Here is a 22,937-nt window from a genome sequence, read left to right as displayed (position 1 = left end):
AAAATAATGTAAAAACATTTAAGCTACATAAATATAAGTGTACATTACATTTTGTTAAAAAACATTCAGTACCATTTTTTTTTTCACCAGTACCCATTATTTTGATTTTCCTTTTAAATAAGAACTATTACCTAGTGCACAACATATGTATTGTAAGAAGTATACAATATATTAAATAACTGATAATCTAATTTGGTTGTTCAACTCATTCAAGAAAGTTAAAACAAGAAAACATACACAAATATTAACCATTTTATTGAAACAATAGACATATAGTTTAAAACCAAAGATTAAAACTCTTAAAGTTAAAGTAATTGAGGAAAACATTGGAGTTAAAATGCATGATATGTTTGGGTAATTGGTTTTAACTTTAAACAGTTTTAATTTATGGTTTTAAGTTAGTTTCTTGATGTTTCAATAAAATGATTAATGGGATTTACCCCTTTTAACATTTCATAAAACAACGAACATTAAAATTACAGATATATACATATATATATATATATATATAAACTTCACTTACGCCAAATTCTGCATGGACGCTCTTGTCACCATTACCTAAAATAATTAAAGAATAAAAACAAAATTATGGGTGAACCTGAAATTACTAAGAACAATTTACAATTTCTGAGTGGATCATACTCTGCCATTGGCAAGCTACTTCAATTTGTTAACCCATCTTAAACTAAGAGTATTCTTCGATCCAACTAAGAAAATTACACAATCAAGAACAAAATGAATATTTAAATCTAAAATCTTGCTTACAATAAGGAACCTGCTTTCAGTATCAGATATTTACCAGTGTCTAACTTACAAAAATGGTCTTTTTTATATTAACTTTCCTGGAAAGAGAGCATATACAAGAAATTTGGACTATGCTCCTACAACCTGATTTGATTTTTTACAGTTTGCTTACTTAAGCAGGGTGTTTTTGTCTACCACATGACACTTAATTTATTCACAAGTTATGTCATTATAAACATCTGGTCAATTACTCTTAACCATTCACATTTTACTGGTGTCAAAATGTGTATATTTGTTTATGGTTCTTTAAGTTGTGAGATAATACTTTACATTTGATTCAATTCAGAGACAATGATTTACATCTTAGTTTGAGCTTTGAGACAATACTTTATACTGGTTTGAGATGCGAGACAATACTTTATACTTGGTTTGAGATGCAAGATAATACTTTACATTTGATTCAATTCAGAGACAATGATTTACATCTTAGTATGAGCTTTGAGACAATACTTTATACTGGTTTGAGATGCGAGACAATACTTTATACTTGGTTTGAGATGCAAGACAATACATTATACTTGGTTTGAGATGCGAGACAATACTTTATACTGGTTTGAGATGCGAGACAATACTTTATACTTGGTCTGAGATGCGAGACAATACTTTATACTGGTTTGAGATGCAAGACAATACATTATACTGGTTTGAGAAGTAAAACAATACTTTATACTTGGTCTGAGATGCGAGACAATACTTTATACTTGGTCTGAGATGCGAGACAATACTTTATACTTGGTCTGAGATGTGAGACAATACTTTATACTTGGTCTGAGATGCGAGACAATACTTTATACTGGTTTGAGATGTGAGACAATACATTATACTGGTTTGAGATGCGAGACAATACATTATACTTGGTTTGGGATGCAAGACAATACATTATACTTGGTCTGAGATGTGAGACAATACATTATACTTGGTCTGAGATGTGAGACAATACATTATACTTGGTCTGAGATGTGAGACAATACTTTATACTGATTTGAGATGCAAGACAATACATTATACTTGGTCTGAAATGTGAGACAATACTTTATACTGGTTTGAGATGTGAGACAATACATTATACTGGTTTGAGATGTGAAATGTTATAAGAGAATGCTTTCACATTTGAAAAAAATGCCTTTATCTTAGATCAATGCTATAAGACAGTGCTTCATTGTTGATTCAAGATGTAAGATAATGCTTTACTCTTGAACTGCAAGATTTATGATACTTACATTTTTTGAAATCAACATACAAACTGAATCAAGTTTGCCAATGACAAAGTATTCAAATAAAGATAAAACTAAATACAAGTATATATAAAACAAATAGCAGCTGCTTCACTCTGTTACTTTTCAAATGACTTAAATGAAAATCATAAACTGAAATACCATTGTAACATCTTCAATATACAGTAGAAACTTACCATAAGTGCTTTAAAGTAACATTTTATATATGAACAGTCCTTTACATATATATTTAAACATCTTACATTTCAATGCTATTATATCACCATGAAGTCATTATAAAATAAACCAAATTTCCCAACTATATTTAACGTCCCAAGGTACAAATAATAAGAGTATTCAGACAGGTATTAACTCGAGTACATTGAAATATGTTACCATCAATGATGAATACTTTTTTATTCTTAGTACTTCGTGCCTAAACTTACACAATCTGCTACATATAATACATTGTGAAAAGTATGTAATTTCTCAGATGATAACATGCCATGCTTTAAATACCTTTACTGTTAAACTAACATTAAATGTCTTAGAGAGTGTACATAATGTACTAACAAAGAAACACAGCTCATGAAATCATCATTACATGCAAGTTAAATATCATTCTCTTTCATTAAACTAAGAACTTCCAAGGATGATTTACAAATGATATTAAAAACGAACATATGACTAATAAGAAAATACACACTAGGAACAAACACAATTTACATGCACATATGCAATAAAGGCACACGTGAATAACAATAATAAAAATCTTCATGCATTCACCTGTAGCATACACAAAATTAGGCCCAAATTAAAACTGATATATGCTCTGAGCATCATTTTGGCATACCTTAAACTTCTAATACACAAACAAATGAAAAAAATACAGAAGGTACAATTTTCACATTCTTCATTTTGTATACCAAAATAAACAATCTGCTATGTATAATACATTGTGGAAATTATTTAATTTCTAAGATGATAACATGCCATGCTTTACTGTTAAACTAACATTCAGTTAAGAACTTCATTAAGGCTTGTTATTCAAACAAAGCAATCATCAGTTGTGGCAGTTCATACTTAATATGAAAATACATGTTTCACAAGTTGTTAACAATACCTTGTACAATATATAAATCAGTGACATTATAAGTTTCGTCAGCCATTAGTCATTCTCTTATCTCCGTTATATTAGCAACACTTTGCAAAGAGCACAGAAGCTACCAAAATAGACAAAAAGAAGCATTCATACATCTCATGAAAATCGTAATGCAGATGCAACGTATTACATTATAGGTTTTTTCACTAGATTAAGCTCAGTAAATCTAGCATGCCAGAATCTGATACTTTGAGACTTAACTGCTTCACAACTGTTTAAATACTGAGAACATAAAGTTTAAACCCCCTGTACTTAACATAAAATAAGCATATCTGTATCAAATATTGTACATTTGTTAAGTATCACTTAAAAAAAACATTTATTTTTAATTACATTTAATATACTTTATATTAAACTACCATATCTGTATGTAGCTCTCAACTCAATTTATTGTTATGATCATTATAGAATTAGTGTACTTCAACCTGTTTTTCTAGTTATAAAATATATGTACATTCTAAACAAATTTGCAATAAACACTAGTTTAGCAAATACAACAACTATGAATCCAATTACTACAACTCAGAAAAATTTTCTTCTTTCTTTGAGTAAAACATGGAACAGGCAAATCATATAAAAAATATAAAACACAATTAAGTTCAAGCACACAATAATAAAATTGTCTGGATCATGCGATTCAAGCTTTGAAGTTGAAAACTACGTGCAACTACATTCATAGATGAATCATCATGCAGCTTGAATACAATAAAAAAAGTTTAAATGTTCCAAATTTCAACTAGCTGGTCTCAGAAGAGTAATGATTTTGGATAAAAACTTGCAATTCAGAGAACAACATATTATTTAAAAACTTACAAAAACATAAAAATATAATAAAACAGAGGTTCTAAGTACATTTTATGAAATCAAGTTAGGGGGGGATTTTCAGAGCATGCTAATTCTATCAAGAAATTCTCATTGCTGAAGTTATATTTTGATACAACTTCCAAAATAATTTAAATATATAGTATTTTATTGCTTTTGGTAACACAAAAAGATAGACTACAACATTCTGGCAGAATTATCTAAAGATTTCTGCCTGTAAGATGATAGATTGCCTAACACAGGTATTATACAATTTTAAGCTGAATGGTTATTTTAGTGTCAACTGAGCTTGCAGTTGGAATTCTGACTGTTTATTCAGTTAGTACAAATCTGTTATCTCAGATAATCTGAATTTTCTTTCGACTGTTTACAAGAATTAATATGTTCCTTGTCAGATATTTCCAAGCATTAGTGGGTTCAATGTGTATGTAGATTGCCTTAATATTTTGGAAAATGGGTTACACTGTAAGTAAAAAAGAACAAAAAATATTAACACCTTAAGTTCATTTAAAACTATCTCACTCAAAAATTATATAATAGAACAGTTTTGTTTCTAGACATGAGTGTTAGATAATGTGTAATATGCAAATTAGTTCCAAAATTGCTAGGGACAAAAAAAAACTCCTCTTAATAAATTGTCAACAAAAATTCCCTCTGAGATTAAAAGCATCATACCTAACCACTCAATTACACAACAAGATCAGCAATTGAAATAAGTCCATCAAGGTAAATTATCATAGCAAAATTTACTAAATTAGTAAACTGTAATAATTTGGAACCACTAATTTTTTGTACCATTTTGAAACAAATAAAAATTTGCTTTTGTTTTTCATTAGAAAAATACAAAATTAATAGTTAGAAAAATAACCAACTTTCAAAAATTACAAAATACTGAACATTATTTTTGCAAACTTGTAAGTATTATCTAGATAAACATGTTTAGGATTTTAAAATCTTGAGGAAAAATAGTCCAGAAGTCAAGCTTTGAATAAACTTATTAAGACAATTAGGTTTAGCTTTTACCATTTATCAAACTATGCATTGGAACAGCCAAAACAAAAAAAGAACTTGCAGATAATAGCACATGCAGAAGGGAGTATAAGGTATACCTGGTTCAAAAAAGATATTTTATGAAAAACAATTTAAGTTAAAAGCCAGAAAAAATTAATGTATTATTACCTTTATTATTATGATAATTTATCAGTAAGAAAAAGAAATTAGCACAGAAGTACCCTGTAAATTGCTTCATAATAGTAATCATTGTCTAAGCATGCCAACATAAAATATTGTTATTGCTATTTCTGAAACCAATTACGATTCATTTCATATGTTAGCATGCACTAAATCAGTTAATTTTCCAGGCAGAAACCACTTGCCTCACACAGGCAGTTAACTTAGCCAACCATGTTTGGGCTCTCTCACTGGCAAGATCAACCAGAGGGTGGACAGTTGACGTCTTTGTTCTCGATGGGAGAGAATCCTAACATCGTCCAGTATACAATAACTTCATTGTTAATAAACATAAAGTATTAGTTGTTAAAACAAGAATCCAAGAAACGTGTTTCCGTTTAGTTAATATATTTCCTTCTTAGTGTTAGTTACACAGATAAAGTAGAAATATTAAGAAACACATTTAAATCACAAACTTTAAAAACTTATCCTACTATTCTATCTAATAAGTATAACTTTTATATTAACACACACACACATGCACCAATATGTTTCAGTTCAGTTAATTATATAGTGAACTGAAAAATAGCTTATCACCCTGTGAAATAAGACATATACAAATAATAGAAAATATTACATTTCATTCTCCTGCAGTGACTGATACACATGTACAATAATTCTGAAAAACCTACAAGAACAGGATGTTGCAATCAACAATCCCCATGAAAATATGACACCAAAATTAACATTATTCTTTGAAAAGGTTTTCACACAGTGAAATTGTTAAAGTGTTTCAATTTTAATGACTCCTAAATAATATCTTTTTCTAAATGCTTATGCCTCAACTTTCTCCAACGTAGAATTGAGCCTTAAATATATATGCCAAAACACTGAAAGTACTGATTAGATACTAATTAGATAAGTCAGGAAAAGAAACCAGTACATTAGCAACAAATCTACGAGCATGTCTACAATAAATCAGGCATAAGGAATTACAATTTCTTTTTTTTTGATGATACATTAGCCATTTTACAAAAGTGTACGAATCAAATCTTTATATGATAGCTTAATAAACTACTGTTCTTAAATGTTATTTAGGTTTTAAATAATTTATTTGAATGATAGTCTTAATTCATACCAGTAAAATTCAAGAACTTTATAGTATAGTAGTACCATAATGCTACATTCTTAAGTGTACCCTAATTTATCAGTTTCACAGATCTAGTTACATTTGTTATATTTTCTAATTAATTCTCATTTGTAAAGAGCAATAATGTGTATCACCTGTGACATACTTACACACAGACCTAGGGCAACAAATTTTTAACAGCAATATATTTTTCTTTTTAAATTTCTGAAGTCAATAAAAATATGTAGCAAACACAATGCTAAAAAGTAGTTATTGAAAATTAAATCTATGAAACGTCTCTTCTTGCCACCTCTCACCTCTTTGCTACTGCTAATAAACAACCGTTCTCAACCCCACTGCAAAGAAAACAACTTGGTATTAAAGATGCACCACAAACTGTGGAAGAAGAACCTTTGCAGCATTTATCCTAATGTGGACATTGCCATCAGAATGTTCTTGCGAACACCGGCAACAAATAGTTCTGCATAGCTCTTTTTCTCCGTGTTAAAATGCATAAAGAATTACCTATGGTCAAGAATGCTGGAAGACTGCCTAAACACTGGCTGTGCTGGCTATTGAAAAAGACCTGATGAATTCTACAGATCATGATGAAGTTATCAATATGCTCACTGCCCAGAGAGCACAGCATAAGTAACCTTAGATTCAATCATAATGTGAGTAAATAGCTTCTATGAATATTACTTCACATAATATATATATACATAAAATGAAGTTTTTAAATTAACAACTTTATTGAACACAAATCTCTTTATAGCCCTTCTACTATAGTAAACACCAAACTTAAACAAATGTTTTGTAAATGAGCCGACCTCTCCTCTTTCAAGATTAAAATGTGATCATTTTTTAATTCCACTCTCAACATTTTATTTATGCTCATGTCTTCACTGACATGTATTTTAGTGTTATGGCCAAGATCTATAAAATATTTTATAGCTCTTCATTGAGACTATGTCCAGTCCAGCGACACTGGGGGCAGCACTTCCAAATGGGCCTAAGGGTGGCAAAATCTTTAATACTTCACTGGATATCACTAGTGGCTTTACCATTTTGTTTCATTCCATAATTATCTACACCCAATATTTCCGTACTCATGCTGATAACATTCATGTATCAATTATTTTGTTAACTTCTTAATGTCGAACTTGTACAAACTGACATTACATTTTTTCAGCATGGTTAAAAGCAGAATCATCTTAATTATCTTTCATTCTACCTTATTTTTTCTGACCAGTACAAATGTATGAAAACAAATTTAGTTCATACCTATGAAACCACAAATGCAAAGTTTCTTAATGCAAAAATATTTTCCATCTAATATCATTAAAAGTTAATATATTGGGAAGTTTTAATATGCTGCTACTGAATACACTTTAATGGCTAGCTAATAAAACTGCCAATAAAGAATTGTAATCAAATTGTGCCATTTATACATCAGTGGTGTGAGAAACATGATGTATTCAGTGGGTATTTTATTGTATCCAATATCAGTACAAACATATTTTTTTTTGTTTACAAGTAAACTGAATTCTTAGTACCCTATCTGGTACAAACTTTTCTACTAAAGCCATTTGCTTAAAAAGCCAATTCATATTTAAGAAAAAAAAATTGTCAAAACAAAAGAAGTTAAATCTGCATGGACATATATGACAGGTTTCAATCAACTATTGGGAAATTATGCTGGTTTATCAATCTAACAATGCTTGTTTTTTTATGGAAACTGGAGAACCCTTGAAAAAAATACAGTGTTTATCTTTAACATAAAGCATGAAAGCAAGAAAAACAATATTATTCTAATTTATTTATGTTGTTCTTATTCAACATTCTCCTGGTATAGACTGAATATAATTTAAAGTAAATTTATTCTATTAACACAAAGTAAAGAAACAGCTACTCACTATTTTTATTTATTTCTGCTCTTAAAACCTTCTAAAAGTTGCTGAGAATTTTTTAATATTTCATGAGTTGTCTTTGTGTCATTTCATGAACACCTTAAGCAAGGCAAAACAAACACTCACACACAGAGATCTGATTAAATTTGTAGTTTTTGTTAATGCCACTCTCTGATGTCATAAAAAATTAAATTTATATTTTTAAAACTTGTCATGAACTTTATAGCTTAACCTTTAACAGAACAAGAAATGTTAAATCTCAATAATGAACAAATTTTAAATAAATAATCTAGTAACACCACAATAACAATACAGAACACTAAACACACACATGCATGTACACATAACTTTACAAAATCTATCATAAAACTAAATTTATACCTTAATTATTATAAGAAATGCATCATTTTTTAATAAAACAAAATTACAAGTTTCTTTCATTTCTCAGGTATTTTATCTTATTTGGCTAAATTTCAGACAACAATGAATTAATCAACAACTAACAAAGGACCAAACTGAAAATAATTATTATATTATTTAAACATAAGTGTACCTTCTTGAATAAAATGAATAACCTGTTTCAAATAAATATAAAAACAAGTAATGATTTTTTTGCATCCCACTCAAACAATAAAACTGAAGGTAAATAATATTATTAAAAAATGACAGCAGTAACGATTGATACCATCAAGTTTCCAAAATTAGAGGACCAATAGGGAGAAAGAAAAACAATTACAAATGTATTAATGGTAATCATGAAATACAGATATGCCTCACCATATAATCTGATTGTTAAGAGCTTTTGTCTTCTAATATTAATTTTTTGTTTTATATACCATATGTTAAAAATATAGAATCGCTGTATTTTTGTAGTTTGGACATTTTTATTTTTTTAATACAACTTTTCCTTCAGGACAAAGTTCAATACTAAACAATTATTTAACAATAATACAATTCTATATCTTAACATAATGTTACCCCATACAATCACAAAAACTTTATTTCTGAATTATTAATCAGCCACAAAGTGAAATAACATATACATCTAACTCATTTCATTCTTACTTTACAGTAGATTAGCAGTATATGGATATTTTTAACAACCTGGAGTTTAACATACTCCACAACTTTTATCAGGATCATTAACACACGGAAACCTTCAGTTCCCAGAGAGAAAAAAAAACAGTTACATTAAAACATTTCTTCATAAACCTCAAAAGATGCTCTAGAAAGCAGGTTTAAAAAAATAATTGAAAATTAGTAGGATTAGCAAATATCTTTGGATTTAATACAATATATTTTAAAATAAAGCTGTACAGATGAATGTACTGGAAATATTTGTAGCAGAAGTTTTCTTTCATAATTCTTTCTGGGGATGTGGACATGGAGGATTTTATATAGTGACTGTATGTCTATATACATGGTCTAGTTATATTCCCCCAAGATGTTTTACAAGTATGTCTTAAAATTGTACAGTTTTGAGGTACATAGATGTTTGACACCAAAAGTTATTATGAAATAAAACCTTCAAACTTGCAAAAAATTCTAAGTGTGAGGGGAAGAACCAAGTTTATGGGAAACATTCCCTCCTGCCCTATGGAAAGAAAACTTCTGATGCTGGATTAGCATAAATGGATTTATTAAAATGAGCCATAAATTAAAAAGAAAAAAACATGTATACACCTTGTACATTAATGTGCTGGAAGCATATGAAAGGTTAGCATATCTTAGGATTTAATAAAAAATGCATCATCAATTAATATAACACAGTATATATGAATGTCCTAATCATTTGATGGATTAACAAGTCTTTAGATTTAATAAAACTAATCATAAATAGTAGAATATCTGTCCTTTCTTTGATAGATCTAGATGAAACTTTCTTCAAACTCAACATTTAATAATGAATAACTTGTAAAAACAACAACAGAAACTGGTACATGACCAAACTACAATAAACATTTAATACTAATATCTTCTCTCTTTGTTGTATTCATCTAAATGACATTATTAACATATTTAATGAATATAATATATGCTGAAAAAATTATGGAAAACAACAAAATTATTGAAAGATACATCTATACTAAATAAACCTGCTTGACAAAAAATAAACAGCACTTGACAACAGAGTTAGTTGTAATGGTACAATTCATACAACTCCTCCCCCCCCCTTAAAAAAAGGAAGATGTTTTTTACTTTTTCTGTACCTTTTTTTTTATGATTTACTTCAGCAAATCATACCTAACGCTGGGAATACTACACCAAGTTATTGATTCCATGCTTATAATTTCAATTTTATTTTACATTCATACTGACATAGCTACACTTTATAAAAAAACATGTTAAAGGCACTGTGCTGCCTTTGGACTTGGGAATTACTTCCTTCATCGTGTTCAGTCTATTGGTCATGATCATGCACAATTGCCTGACATTATAATTTCCATTGTAACAATTTTCTACACAACAGGATAATCAACCTTATTATATTACATATCTTGACAAACTTTCTGCAGACCTTCCACTAAATATAGACATTAGCTTCAAGACTACATTAGGTAGATCAAAGGTGCAAAAATCTCTTAACCTGCATCTGGTGACTTGATAAGTAGCTGAATCATTCCAGTTTCTTAGTCATAATTTTCTTGAAAACAGCTTCTAATATTAATATGTGACTGAAAGAAGCTTATGAACTTGAAATCCTTATTTATTACATTGTTAACAATACAAGAAAACATGCCCAGCTTTATTGCAATGGGTTTTTGAGTTGGAAGGTTTTCTTTCATGCCTATTGAGTGGATTATGATGTTCAGAATGGGCCGAGATATGGCTTTCGAGCCTGTTAGTATCCTAAACACTCCACTATACAAATTTTCCCATTTCTATCTTGAATACTGAAGATTCCCATCTTTAAAATGTTTTGTCCTTTGGCTCTAGGTCAGTTAAATATCTTGATGTATGAATATTTCTCTTTGGAAAGAATTTTTTATAACCCTCTAACTGTGAGTCCATACATAGCAGCAATGTATTGATGAATGGTAGGAATTTCACTGCCAATTAAATATATGCTAAATATGTTGCCTGAGATGCCATAGGTTGCAGCAAAACACCAATGATGTTAGTGTAGAAAACCATTCTATTCTGTAGACCTGAGACGAAATACTGCTTAATAAATATTGCTACATAAATAGCAAGATAATGACATTGGTACATTAGTAAAGAAACATATATCACTGAAAAACCTTTAAAAAATAACTCATTCAAATAGCTCTATCACAATAAGGAAACTTTCATTTTTTTAAATAAATTTACTTATCACACACATTAGACACTGAGCAGCTTCAACAAAAAAAAATAAAATAAACTTACAGATTTTATTGAGTTGGCATCAACTTGAATGTTTGTCAGTTCCACATACCCAACTGAAAATAGTGTTAAAATTTCATGTACAGCCTCTTCAACATCATGCAATCAAGGTTATTGAACAAACTTCAATGATACTTAATGTGAGAGCAATGAAAAATATCATGCTAAATTCATTACTCAACAAATATAAAACTTAATAGAAAATACTTTTAACATGGATTTTTAAATTATTTAACAGCATCCCAAATAAAATATATCAAATGTTGGTATTTGATTTGGCTTTAGCTTCAAATATTATAGTAAACATTTTTTCAGTACAACAGTCATAAAAGAACAGTTTTGAACTGTCTCTGCTTATATATATCTATACAGCCTTGTAGATAATGGAAGGAAAGTAGAAGGAAACTTTATTACACTTTACTTCTAAATTTCCATTTTTCAAGTAAAAAATTAACTCTACGGTGTAATAACTACTATCAACTTCCTCTATTTTCTTGTTAACTTATTTATTCTGACAGGAAAATCCTAGAAGTCACATCATAGTAGACTTTGAGTCAGAGGAAAACTGGAATATGTGCACAGATGAGAGGATATAACTTACGTTTGAAAAATATGTATAATCATTAAACACTGTCACCAGTGAGGCTTTTGTTTAGGAGGTAAAGACCTGAAACGCTATTACATATATATATATATATCAAACTACTAACTGACAAACTTCTGTAGCCTAATTTGCTTTCTCTTTCTGTAACAATATTAAACTATTACTTTGATTCTTACAATACCTCATATGCTTTACATAACAGACCAATGGTCACAATTCCAAAAAGTAGTTAAGGCAAAATCTGTTTGTAACTCTATGGTTAATCATAGGAAAATATTTCTTGAGTACATTTCCCTTTTGGTCCTGAAAACTGAAATTGAGATCTTAAATAACTATCAAAATCTCTAGTTTCCCACTGTATCACTAGTCTATAACTATCCGTAACTCCTAACCAAATGTCTTTGTAATCAAATACTTTTCTAATGATACCCCGAGTAGTTGTTCTATAATGGGCATACATGTTGTTTCAGTAAAATTACTTTGCTGTCCACACAGACAGAATGGGCTATGAAAACATTTGTTAAAACTTCATGAATCTCTGCATTATACTAGATAAATTTATAATTTTTTTTTCTTCATAAAAATAACCTTCATGAGAAAGAATTAAAGAGACACACAGATTAATTTCTCAATGAAATAAATGAAAATATGTTTAAAAAAACAAATCATCAATGAAAATTAAAAAGACATTTTGAGTATAACATAAAATTAAAATTCATACTAAAATATGCTAATTTTTTTATATATGCATTTTATACAATAGTAGCATGCTACTGTTATATTATGAATATTTTGTTGTAACAAGTTTTAAAATATATTACATTTTTATGATAACTATCATTATTAGTATTATTAATTTCTCACTAAATAATTTATGAAGCACAAATAAATCCAATTGTAAGTTCAATATATAACAATGTGGAATAAAACTGATAGTGAAAAATGGCCAAAGGTCAAATATTTGTACAGAAAATTAGGGTATTCTGCAGACCTTGCTACAATGATGTGAAACATCATTAAAGATGACAGACGAATGTGACAAAAAATGAAAGAGCAAAACCAAGAGGCAGGAAAACCAAATTACAAATGTGAGAATGTCGGAACATATTTAGGGCTGCTTTGGAAGATAAAAAATTGCAAATTATCAATTTCTGTTTGAAAAAGAACTATACAGAAATAAAGAAGTTGTAAGAAATTTGCATTAGGTTATAGTTGACTTTAAGAACGAGAAAATTCCGGAAAATGACCTATGAATGAATATGCAGAACAAATACTCTGTTATGCAGAATTCTATTGAAGACACTGATAAAAATCTCATAACTGTTTAATAAACTACATATTCTAAAATTCCCAAAATACTGACTGATGTGGATGAACAAGTTTCTATGCTAAAAAGACATGAAAGGGCCAAAAACACAGAAATGCAGTGGACCAATTGCAAAAAAAGCTCACATACTAGAGAATGAGACCACCTGTTTCTATTTATGATAGTATTCAGGAATTTCAACAAGATGTTACTTTAGTCACCACAGCAGTAATTTGTGGCCACATCTATACAGACTACTCAAGTTACTACTTCTAAGCTTCCTGTACTTCAAGGTAAAACAGATTAAACTTGAAACAGACCTTACTTCCTTACAGGAAGTGGCTTATTTAAGATTGAGATTAAATAATGTGACAAGATCTTGTAACATAAAAAGGAACATATTAGTGACCACATGACAAAATACAGCTGGTAGTAATTGTGATCTACATGTTCTTCCAACAACTGGATAACTTGATGTTGACAGACTTCACAGAGAAAAGCTGGAAGCGTGTTGCTGAGTCTGTAACCTGTGATGTGAAAGAAAAGATCCAAAAACATGCACAGTGAACAATTAAAACAGCAGAGTACCTAATGAGTCTTAAACCCATCATCTAGTCAAATGATGGAAATAGGTGCTTCACAAGAGTGATGAAATAATTTGAAAAATGGCCAAACATGTGCTGTACCAAAGCAAATGTTGTAACACTGACAAAAAAGTTGTAGTGAACTTTTCTAAAATAGTTAAGAAGATTATTCTGATTAAAGACAAGATTAGCAAAGGTTTAGATATAACCAAGATGGGATTGCAATTATTTCTATATAAGTAATCTATTTTTATTCCTGGTAGAAGTGAACTTCAGCAAGATATTCTAAGGTATCATATAACTTACAATATATTTCAAGTTTTCATTTCTGAATTGTAACTAACCAATACCAGTTAGAAGCCTTGTACATAAAAATATATTACTAAAATAAAATACCCAATATCAATTAAACCAAAATTTCTTACTTTTTGCTCGGTCATTTCGTACAAGCCATTTTCCTGAGGGATTGTTTTCCATGCGCAATATTTCCAGGACTTCACCTTTTTTAACTGTTAAGTCTAACCGTCCTCCTCGACTGTCACACTTGACCACCCCAGTATCCACTGGTAATTCGTCACCTGTTATCTAAGTAAAAATAATAATAATATACACAGAAACAAAGAAAAATTTTCCATGAAGAAAATAACCATTATTAGATTCTAAGGACAATAAAGAATACAAGAGTAAAATTTTCCAATTTGACAAGTACAAAACTTGTTAATCTAAATGTTATCCTTTAAGGTTAATGGCTAAAATAAAAATTTTGTTTCATTTAGCAAAAAACAAAATGCCAATTAACTATGAGAATCAGTTATAAAAAAACGAAAATTGCATTGCAATTTCTTCTAGATGTAACCTATCTAACAAAGTATATTTTAAATAAAATCCAGAACGTGGGTCAATTTCACATTTATCACCATGATAATGATATATTATAAAATTTCTGTGCACTGAAATAACTTGGTTTTATATTTGTACAAGTGCATATGAATAAATTTACAAACATAACTCTATGCATAATTGCCTAAATCTTAAGAATGTACTACACACATACAAACAGAGAATGTCCTGTGGCAGTTTGTCACTAACCAACACGTTTTTAAGGTTTTTTCACATACACGTATAGCCTAATTCTTATTTCTATTACATTAAAGCACAGTAGTGTGCAACTCAATAAATTTTGTTATACTGTAATAAATTAATTCTTCCAGAATTGGAATTATTGTAAAATTTTAATTTTTCTTGATACAAAATGTCATTATTACTTGAGTTAATCAAATTCAATAAAAGAGCAATGCAGAAAGCAGATGCAAATGTAAGAAAGTCTAAGTGGGTTTTTGCACTGACTAGAAGGTTTGAACAATAGTATAAGCACTTTTATGTTTTCACAACTTAAGCATGTAAAACTTGAATAGCCTACAAAATTATGCTACTATTATGTAATCATTTTCAAAACAGTGAAGTTTTTGATGATGTATTTTTCATTATATAAAACAAATCCTATTTTTGCACAAATATGACTAAATAAGTAATATTATATGCATTATTTACTCCTAATTTTTTCTTTTCAGTCCAGTTATGTGTTAATAATGTCAGAAAATTAATATTTTTTATACATTTCTTTCAAATTAAGTATACAATGGCACTTCAAACAGTGGAGAAGCTAATATTACTACAAACAATGCCATCTCAAACACTGAAAACGTTACAATTGCTACAAACAGAAACTACTTTTTTATATTAATTTTTTACCTTAATTTTTTTTTCTATATTCCAACATTTCCCACGAAGAATGCATTAACTCTAGTGTTTATTTTCATTTTAATTATTACATAAATTAAATGACAAACAAACATACAAGACCAAACCCATCAATAATTAAGTAAAGTATAGTTATATTCTATGATGTATTAAATCTCAATTGATCAACACACAAAAAGATATCTTCATAAAATTATGTATCTGGGCTTTGCTTATGCTCAACAAACTGTGGTAGTGGCAGATGTTGTGCATTGGTAAATTAATAATCATCAGTCTTTGTTCACTCAGTACTTTTGGTAAATGTACATAATCCACATGATCTTTTCTCTCTGTTAGGGCTTTCCCCGAGTGACTAAAGTCATATGAAAAAATCATAAATAGTGTTTGAATTTTTGAGTCTCAATTAAAACTAGCTAATAATGATGGCTGGTAATTAATAATACAAATTCATTAAGGTTTCCACAAACCTGTAATAGACTTATTATTGGTACTAGTAATTTGTTATAATTAGAATAATTTATGATATATTTTACCAAATATTTTTTCCTAAGTTTTTCAAGCTCTCTGTCTTTCTTTTCCTTTTCCTTCTGTTCTTTTCTCCGTTGTTTCTCTTCTTCTTTCTTAAATCGCAGTTCTTCTTTTCGGTTACTGTACATAGGCCCATTTGCTTCATCACTAAATAGAACAGTACAGAACAATAAAGTATTTTCAAAATACAAGATCATGATGGACTAAACACAAGAGCAAAGATAATTTTCTGAGAAATCTCTTTAACACATTATTTAAATGGTGTTGAGCCAGAGGGAAATTGCATACTTATAAATTGACCACACAACTTTATCACTAAAAAGTATAATTTTGCCTCCATGTTTAGTTTTTCTTGAAAACTAATAAGTATTGGAGCTGTATCTAACATTCTATATATTTGCCTTATAGTAATATATACTACAATCATTCCAAACAGGCCTGGCATGGCCAGGTGGTTAGGACTTTCGATTCGCAATCTGAGGGTCACAGGTTCGATTCCCCGTTCCACCAAACACGCTCACCCTTTCAGCCGTGGGGGCGTTATAATGTGATGATCAATCCCACTATTCATTGGTAAATGAGTAGCCCAAGAACTGGCAGTGAGTGGTGCTGACCAGCTGCCTTCCTTCTAGTTTTTCACTGCTAAATCATGGACGGCTAGCGCAGATAGCCCTCGTATAGCTTTGCACGAATTTCAAAACAAACCAAAAAACATTCCAAACATATATCTTGTCAAAAGAGGAATTATACCATAGTTTTCTATTTTGTGGAACAAGAAAGGTTTCTTAATTTTTAAAGAAAACTTTTTTCTCCAACACAGGCAGCTTAGCTAATATACAAACTGTAATACCTATAAAACATGTCTTTGATTTGGTAATTTTGTAATAATACAGAGGATGATTCCTTAAGCAAATTTTGTAAACCCACCCTAAACACAGAAACAGTTATAACTCAACATGTCCTTTGTATCATACATGACAAAGCTCATGATGATATGAGATGTTAATGTATTTGAAGTTCTGGCATTTCTCAGATGCTATTTGAACCCATCATGTGAATGCAATTTATTTACATAACCAAAATATTTCATGAAACCACAAATATAAAAGTTGGTGTAGGTTATATCAAGTAAATCTGAAAACATCTTCATCTTTACTTTGGATCACTGAACATCTCCAGTCAAGCTGCAAACCTCCAAAGTCCAAAATAATAGTACACTTCATATTAAAAGACACAATACATGCTGTACATATGTCACACACATAAACCCTACATAAAGTAACATACAATAATCTCTATTCTACATGATGATAATTTTATTTTTTTTATCACTTCAAAAGTTGTAAAAGGCAATATTTTATAGGAACTGGAATTTGGAGGTAATAAAATATATATAAAAGAACATAAGAAAAATATACTTAATTAGCTGTACTCATTACTGTACTGGTTTTTAGTTTTGCTGTTAGTAGATATATTGCTATGATTGAAAGTTATTATTAATTTTTGCTAGTGGATATCCTATATATATATTACTGTAATTTTATTTATATCTGGAAAGAAACACCTTTAGATTCTATCATAATTAGTGTTTGAATTTTTGAGTCTCAATTAAAACTAGTTAATAATGATGAGTGGTAGTTAATAATACAAATTCATTAAGATTTCCACTAATCTGTAAAACTTGGCTTTCATCATGATTTTTTCTGCAGAGGTTTATTTCAGAAAAAGAAAACCTGAAGATCTGGTCACTTATCCAAGAGGTCATCGATGACTCGACCACACAAGTACACATACCATTTTTTTGTCTTTAAATAAATTAATATTGCGTTAGAAGTGTCTTATATTTTGTATTCAGTCCAGTTATTCCTACACTTAAGCTCAACAGTATACCTTCAGCATTTTTACATAATAACTCATATTATTGAAAATCCTGCTCAGCAGACTTATCCAATATATCTCAAGTTAATTAAATTCACCTGAATATACCACACCAGCACAAAAACATAAAAAGTGGCCATAGAGAAGATACCTCTAAGTTGTTGTGGTATCACAATGAAGCACCAAGTTAGGTTTTGAATTGTCTAACTGGCCTTTTTTTCTTTTAAATATGACTAAACTTTGTTTATGAATGCCTAGACGATTCAAAATCTAATTTGACATTTTATTGTGATTCCACAATTTTATGTACTGTTTTTGTTATTTTCCAACTTAGTCATCTTTTTTTTTATGCATTATGTTTTGTATCATAATTACTTTAGATATCTTAAATTAATTCAATGAAGTATAAAGATTCTAAAATCCAAAGACTGTATATCTAAATATTTACAAATCCTGTTAATGCATAAAAATCTTACTTTGAAATTGTATCAGCAGGCATCTCTTCATAAAGATCTTCTTCAACTGGATTCTGCTACGGTGAAGAAAAATAAAAAAAGACACTAAATTCATAAAAGCAATGTTTATTTTAGAATGATAAAAATTAATTATCCTTAGAGCAAGAATAAAAAACAAATCAAATAAGACATTTATCATTTGACTAAAAAAACCTGGAAAAAGAAGGATGAAATAAATAAAATAAAATATATTTGAAAAAAAAAAGCTTTTTTTTTCATTATTAGGATCTGAGGCTATCTTTAAATTTAAAAAAATCAACTTAACAATCTATTCAATTCTTAAGTCAATAAAATTTAAGATTTTACCAGAAGCTGAAACTTTTGAAAATATTAATGTAAAAAGAATGTTGATAAACATTAACTTGTGTTTGTAGTTACAAATACACAGAAATTAATTTACAGAAACAACTTACTCTTTATGGTTGTAGGGTTTTATAAGACACTGAAACTAAGGGTCTCATAATAAAAAAAAGTTAATTTACTTTATGAGCTGATTTTAATTAGAATACATTACAATATGTTAGATTTAAATTATATGTACCAGCCCTAGTTCTTACTTCATGACACTTTTATTAATTTTTTTGCCAATGGTGGAAACCCAAGTTAAAAATTTCGTATTGGGATTAAAATTTAAGTTTTTCTAATATAATTCAACTGAAAAATCTTAAATATGGTTGAAACACTGACAAAAATTAAAATTCCATCACCTTTCACCAACATCTTGCACTTACAAATTGTCCTTAAAACAAGCCACACCATGTAAACTGTTGATCTATTAACCAATAAAGTGTAAACCGAGACTCGGAGTTTCAAGAAATGGTATCCTGATTGACTAAAGCATCTGTCCAGTAAAAAAGTTGTGAGTTTGAATATCCCCAACTTTCAATTTCTTCAGAAAATTTTAGTGTGCCATCTTTAAAAATTTCTATAGCCATATCCAAAAGTGTACAAGCACTTACAAATACTTCTGTTACTAATTTATTTGCAGGCTGAGATATAAGCTACCCAACTGTTGTTCTTCATGTTCTTTTTTCTAATACAACCTACTAATCAAAAATCCTTCCTGATAGACTATTAACAAAGGAAATAAAAAAAACTTTAATTATTCAGTAATTGTGTACTCACAAAAAATATACCTGTTGTATTTCACGTGACTGTTAATATACTACAGCTGATGTTTAAATTATGTTTTCAGATCTTATCTGTCCTTCCAAGAACACTTCTAATCTGAGCAGTACAGGTGCTATTTCACAAAAAAAAACGCATCAAATTTGTATCATAACTGCAATTAAGAACTACAAAACTTGCTAGCTTCTTCCAGATTTGGGGGCAAGAAACTTAGAACAAACTCACTCAATTGCCTAGTTTGGGGCTTAAAAAACACATATAGTTTCATTTAGTTTTTCTATCAATTTTTATATCAAGAAATTTATAAAATTTTATTGTAAGACACTTTTTTTGAAGGAATTAATAAAATACTTTCTTTCTTCTTAGAATTTATATATTTTTTTTATTGTTGATCAGAAAGTTAGATTTGTTGATTTTTATTAAAATATTTCTTTCGATACTTGAATTTGCTGATTGCAGTAATCACCATTTTAGCTATAAATTGTAAAAAACACTGCATAAACTGACAAAGATTTAGCAGCGACCTAAAATCTGGCCTTTCAAAATGGTGTCAGGTTAGGCTAGATAAAAATATTTTTACTAACAATATTCTTGATCAAAATCGATTTATACCTATTAAATAATACTTTGTTTTCAATATAAGTTTTATATTTATGTTTGTTGTTTGAATATGATAAACTTAACAATAATATTCGATAAATAAGGATAGGAGTCATCAAAATATTATGCTATCACTACTGTACCCTCTAAACCTAATAAGGCTTACTTGATGTTTTGAGAAAATTACCATAACTACCAAACAAATTTAAATTAACACAATTTTTTTCAGGATCTAAAGAAACTTTTGTGCTCTTCTGCACAAGCTAGGTCTTGTCACTTTCCCACAAAACCATATATTATTTCTCACTCCACTTTATTCATTCTATATTGATGTAAATAGTTTATAAATTGTTTTATTCAAAGGTATTTTAACCTTATTTGTAGTAGTAAGAGGTCAGCAATTAGTAGTAGTATTTGGTAATTGATTTCTCCATTAATAGATAGCATTTGATTAATTGATAACTGATTAGTATGGTGTTCCATGGTACCTACAAATAGCAGGTACTGCCAGACATTTGCCTTCCTTCTAGTCAGCATTTCAATAAAAACAACAAACAAACAAAAAAAGGGTTGTGGATGGTGATGCTAACCAGTTGCCTTCTCTCTAGTCAGCAGTTGGAAATTACTGGAAGTAGCAAATAGCATAAGTAGCTTTGCCATAACAAAAAAAGTTTAGTAGCAATAATTCAATTACTTGGATAGTTGAAATAATCAAAAATAGTAATAACTGGAAACAGCTGCTTATATGTAACTAATTAAATTGTCCAGCTCCACCTGTACCTATTTTCAAGGTTGAGTTTCATTAACAGTTGTTCAATCATCTCCTATGAGGTCATAAAAGAATGGGAACCAAAATGCTGTATTAATAGAATTCACACAAAGTCGAAGAAAACCATATGAGAGACAAAGCCTAGAGAATTATATATTATATTGTCAAGGACCGACAGTTTCATAGTAAGTGTAAACCTATGCTTTGCGATTGTCAAAAAAATACTGATTAAATTGGTAAGTGCACCATTTACAGGTTAGACTCTTCAGAGTTGCAACAGAAACATGAGTTGTTTTTTTTTTCATTTTTATTTGCAAATTACATTAACATTACAAAATAACAAATACAATCCTAAAATATTTCTGAGTAAAGAAATATTAATATACAAGATAAAATTATAATTTCTACTTAGGTTTTGAAATCTGACACGTAGGTATGCACTTAACACCTGAAGGAAGCTCATCAGCCTGGAAAGGGTTAATCTCATTTTCTTCTTTTATAAAATAATAAAAAAGAGATAGATTAATGATTTTGAAAAGAAATGGTAAGCATGCCACTTTTTAGGGGATGATCTACTTTTTCAAAAGAGAAATTATTTTTTATGCTACAATTTATAGAATGTAGCACTTTTTTTTTAGAACATTTTTGGAACAGAGTTAAAACATTTATTTTTATGTATTTTACCATGTCACTTGGAAGTATTTTTGTTGCACACACTTCATAAAAAAAAACATTACATGCTTTACAATAGTGTGGAAAAATAAGATTTATTATACAAACATTATTATACTTACATCCATAGCATCCTGGTAGAGTTCCTCTATTAAAAACAAAAATTTATATATATAATGAGAATTAAGGTCACATACACTATATAACTAAGTATACATCTTTTGATATCAGATGTGAATTAAAAACAACTATAATAACCTTAATTCATAAAGACTACTCTGTAAATCATCACACATTATATTTCTTTACTTTTTGAAGTATCAACATTGTTGCTTTCTATAGTTTTCAAGTCTCTCTCTTACAAATCAAATATTTTTTATTAATTGCATGAATCCTATATGTAGAAATAAAAACTGTTCATAAGTTTCAAACATGGGCATAACCTAATCATTTCTGTTTCTTTTTTATGTATGCTTCTCAAATTTAAAGCATACTAAAAATGTTTATTTTTATTTTATCCTAACCATCTAAGATAAGAAATCTACCTCCCAAGGTGTTATCAAGGCCAATACTGCCTGAAGGAGGTGGTGGTGGTGGTGCATATCTTGGCCTAGAAGGTGGTGGTTGGCTAGGAAGTGGAGGGGGTTGCATGTCTGTATCATCATACAACTCATCTTCAGCTTCTTGTTCTTCTGTATATTCTGGACTGTCAGAATAACATACTACTATATAAAATGAGGCTTATTATGTGATGGAACTTTTTAAATAAACCTGATAGTCAACCCAAAATACTGTATTATTCCATCTAAATACTTTTTAGTTTTTCATGTATTATTTTACTGTGTTTAAATGGACACTGATATTTTACAATATAAAAATGTCAGAAAACACCATTTTAAAACATTCTTTTATTCCAAAAAACAAATGATTATATGAAATGATTGTTAGATCTCACCTCTGAAACATCTAGACAAATATACAAAGATGTATATACAACGTAAAACAAAAAAAATAA

At 29.1% G+C, this 22,937-nt stretch overlaps 1 protein-coding gene across 6 annotated transcripts in view; it reads right to left on the bottom strand.

Annotated features, from left to right (window-relative positions):
* Positions 1–22,937, bottom strand: part of LOC106467834 (phosphatase and actin regulator 4B-like) — a 75,222-nt gene that overhangs the window by 4,216 nt on the left and 48,069 nt on the right. For 4 of the 6 annotated variants that reach the window (XR_002612487.1, XR_002612489.1, XR_002612488.1 and 1 more), the window contains exons 4-11: positions 22,468–22,628; positions 22,045–22,070; positions 18,715–18,770; positions 16,366–16,507; positions 14,497–14,656; positions 11,581–11,633; positions 5,379–5,482; positions 524–558 (exon numbers count right to left, since the gene is read on the bottom strand). Coding sequence is in view for 1 of the 6 variants with exons in the window: in XM_022396031.1 (XP_022251739.1) it covers positions 524–558; positions 11,581–11,633; positions 14,497–14,656; positions 16,366–16,507; positions 18,715–18,770; positions 22,045–22,070; positions 22,468–22,628 (633 nt within the window). In the remaining 5 variants the exon portion in view is untranslated. The remainder of the gene's footprint in view (positions 1–523; positions 559–5,378; positions 5,483–11,580; positions 11,634–14,496; positions 14,657–16,365; positions 16,508–18,714; positions 18,771–22,044; positions 22,071–22,467; positions 22,629–22,937) is intronic. The other 2 variants (XR_002612492.1, XM_022396031.1) reach the window with 2 other exon arrangements.

Source organism: Limulus polyphemus, unplaced genomic scaffold (assembly GCF_000517525.1).
Source record: "Limulus polyphemus unplaced genomic scaffold, Limulus_polyphemus-2.1.2 Scaffold2760, whole genome shotgun sequence".
NCBI lineage: Eukaryota > Metazoa > Arthropoda > Merostomata > Xiphosura > Limulidae > Limulus > Limulus polyphemus.
This window is presented reverse-complemented; position numbering and strand designations above follow the sequence as displayed.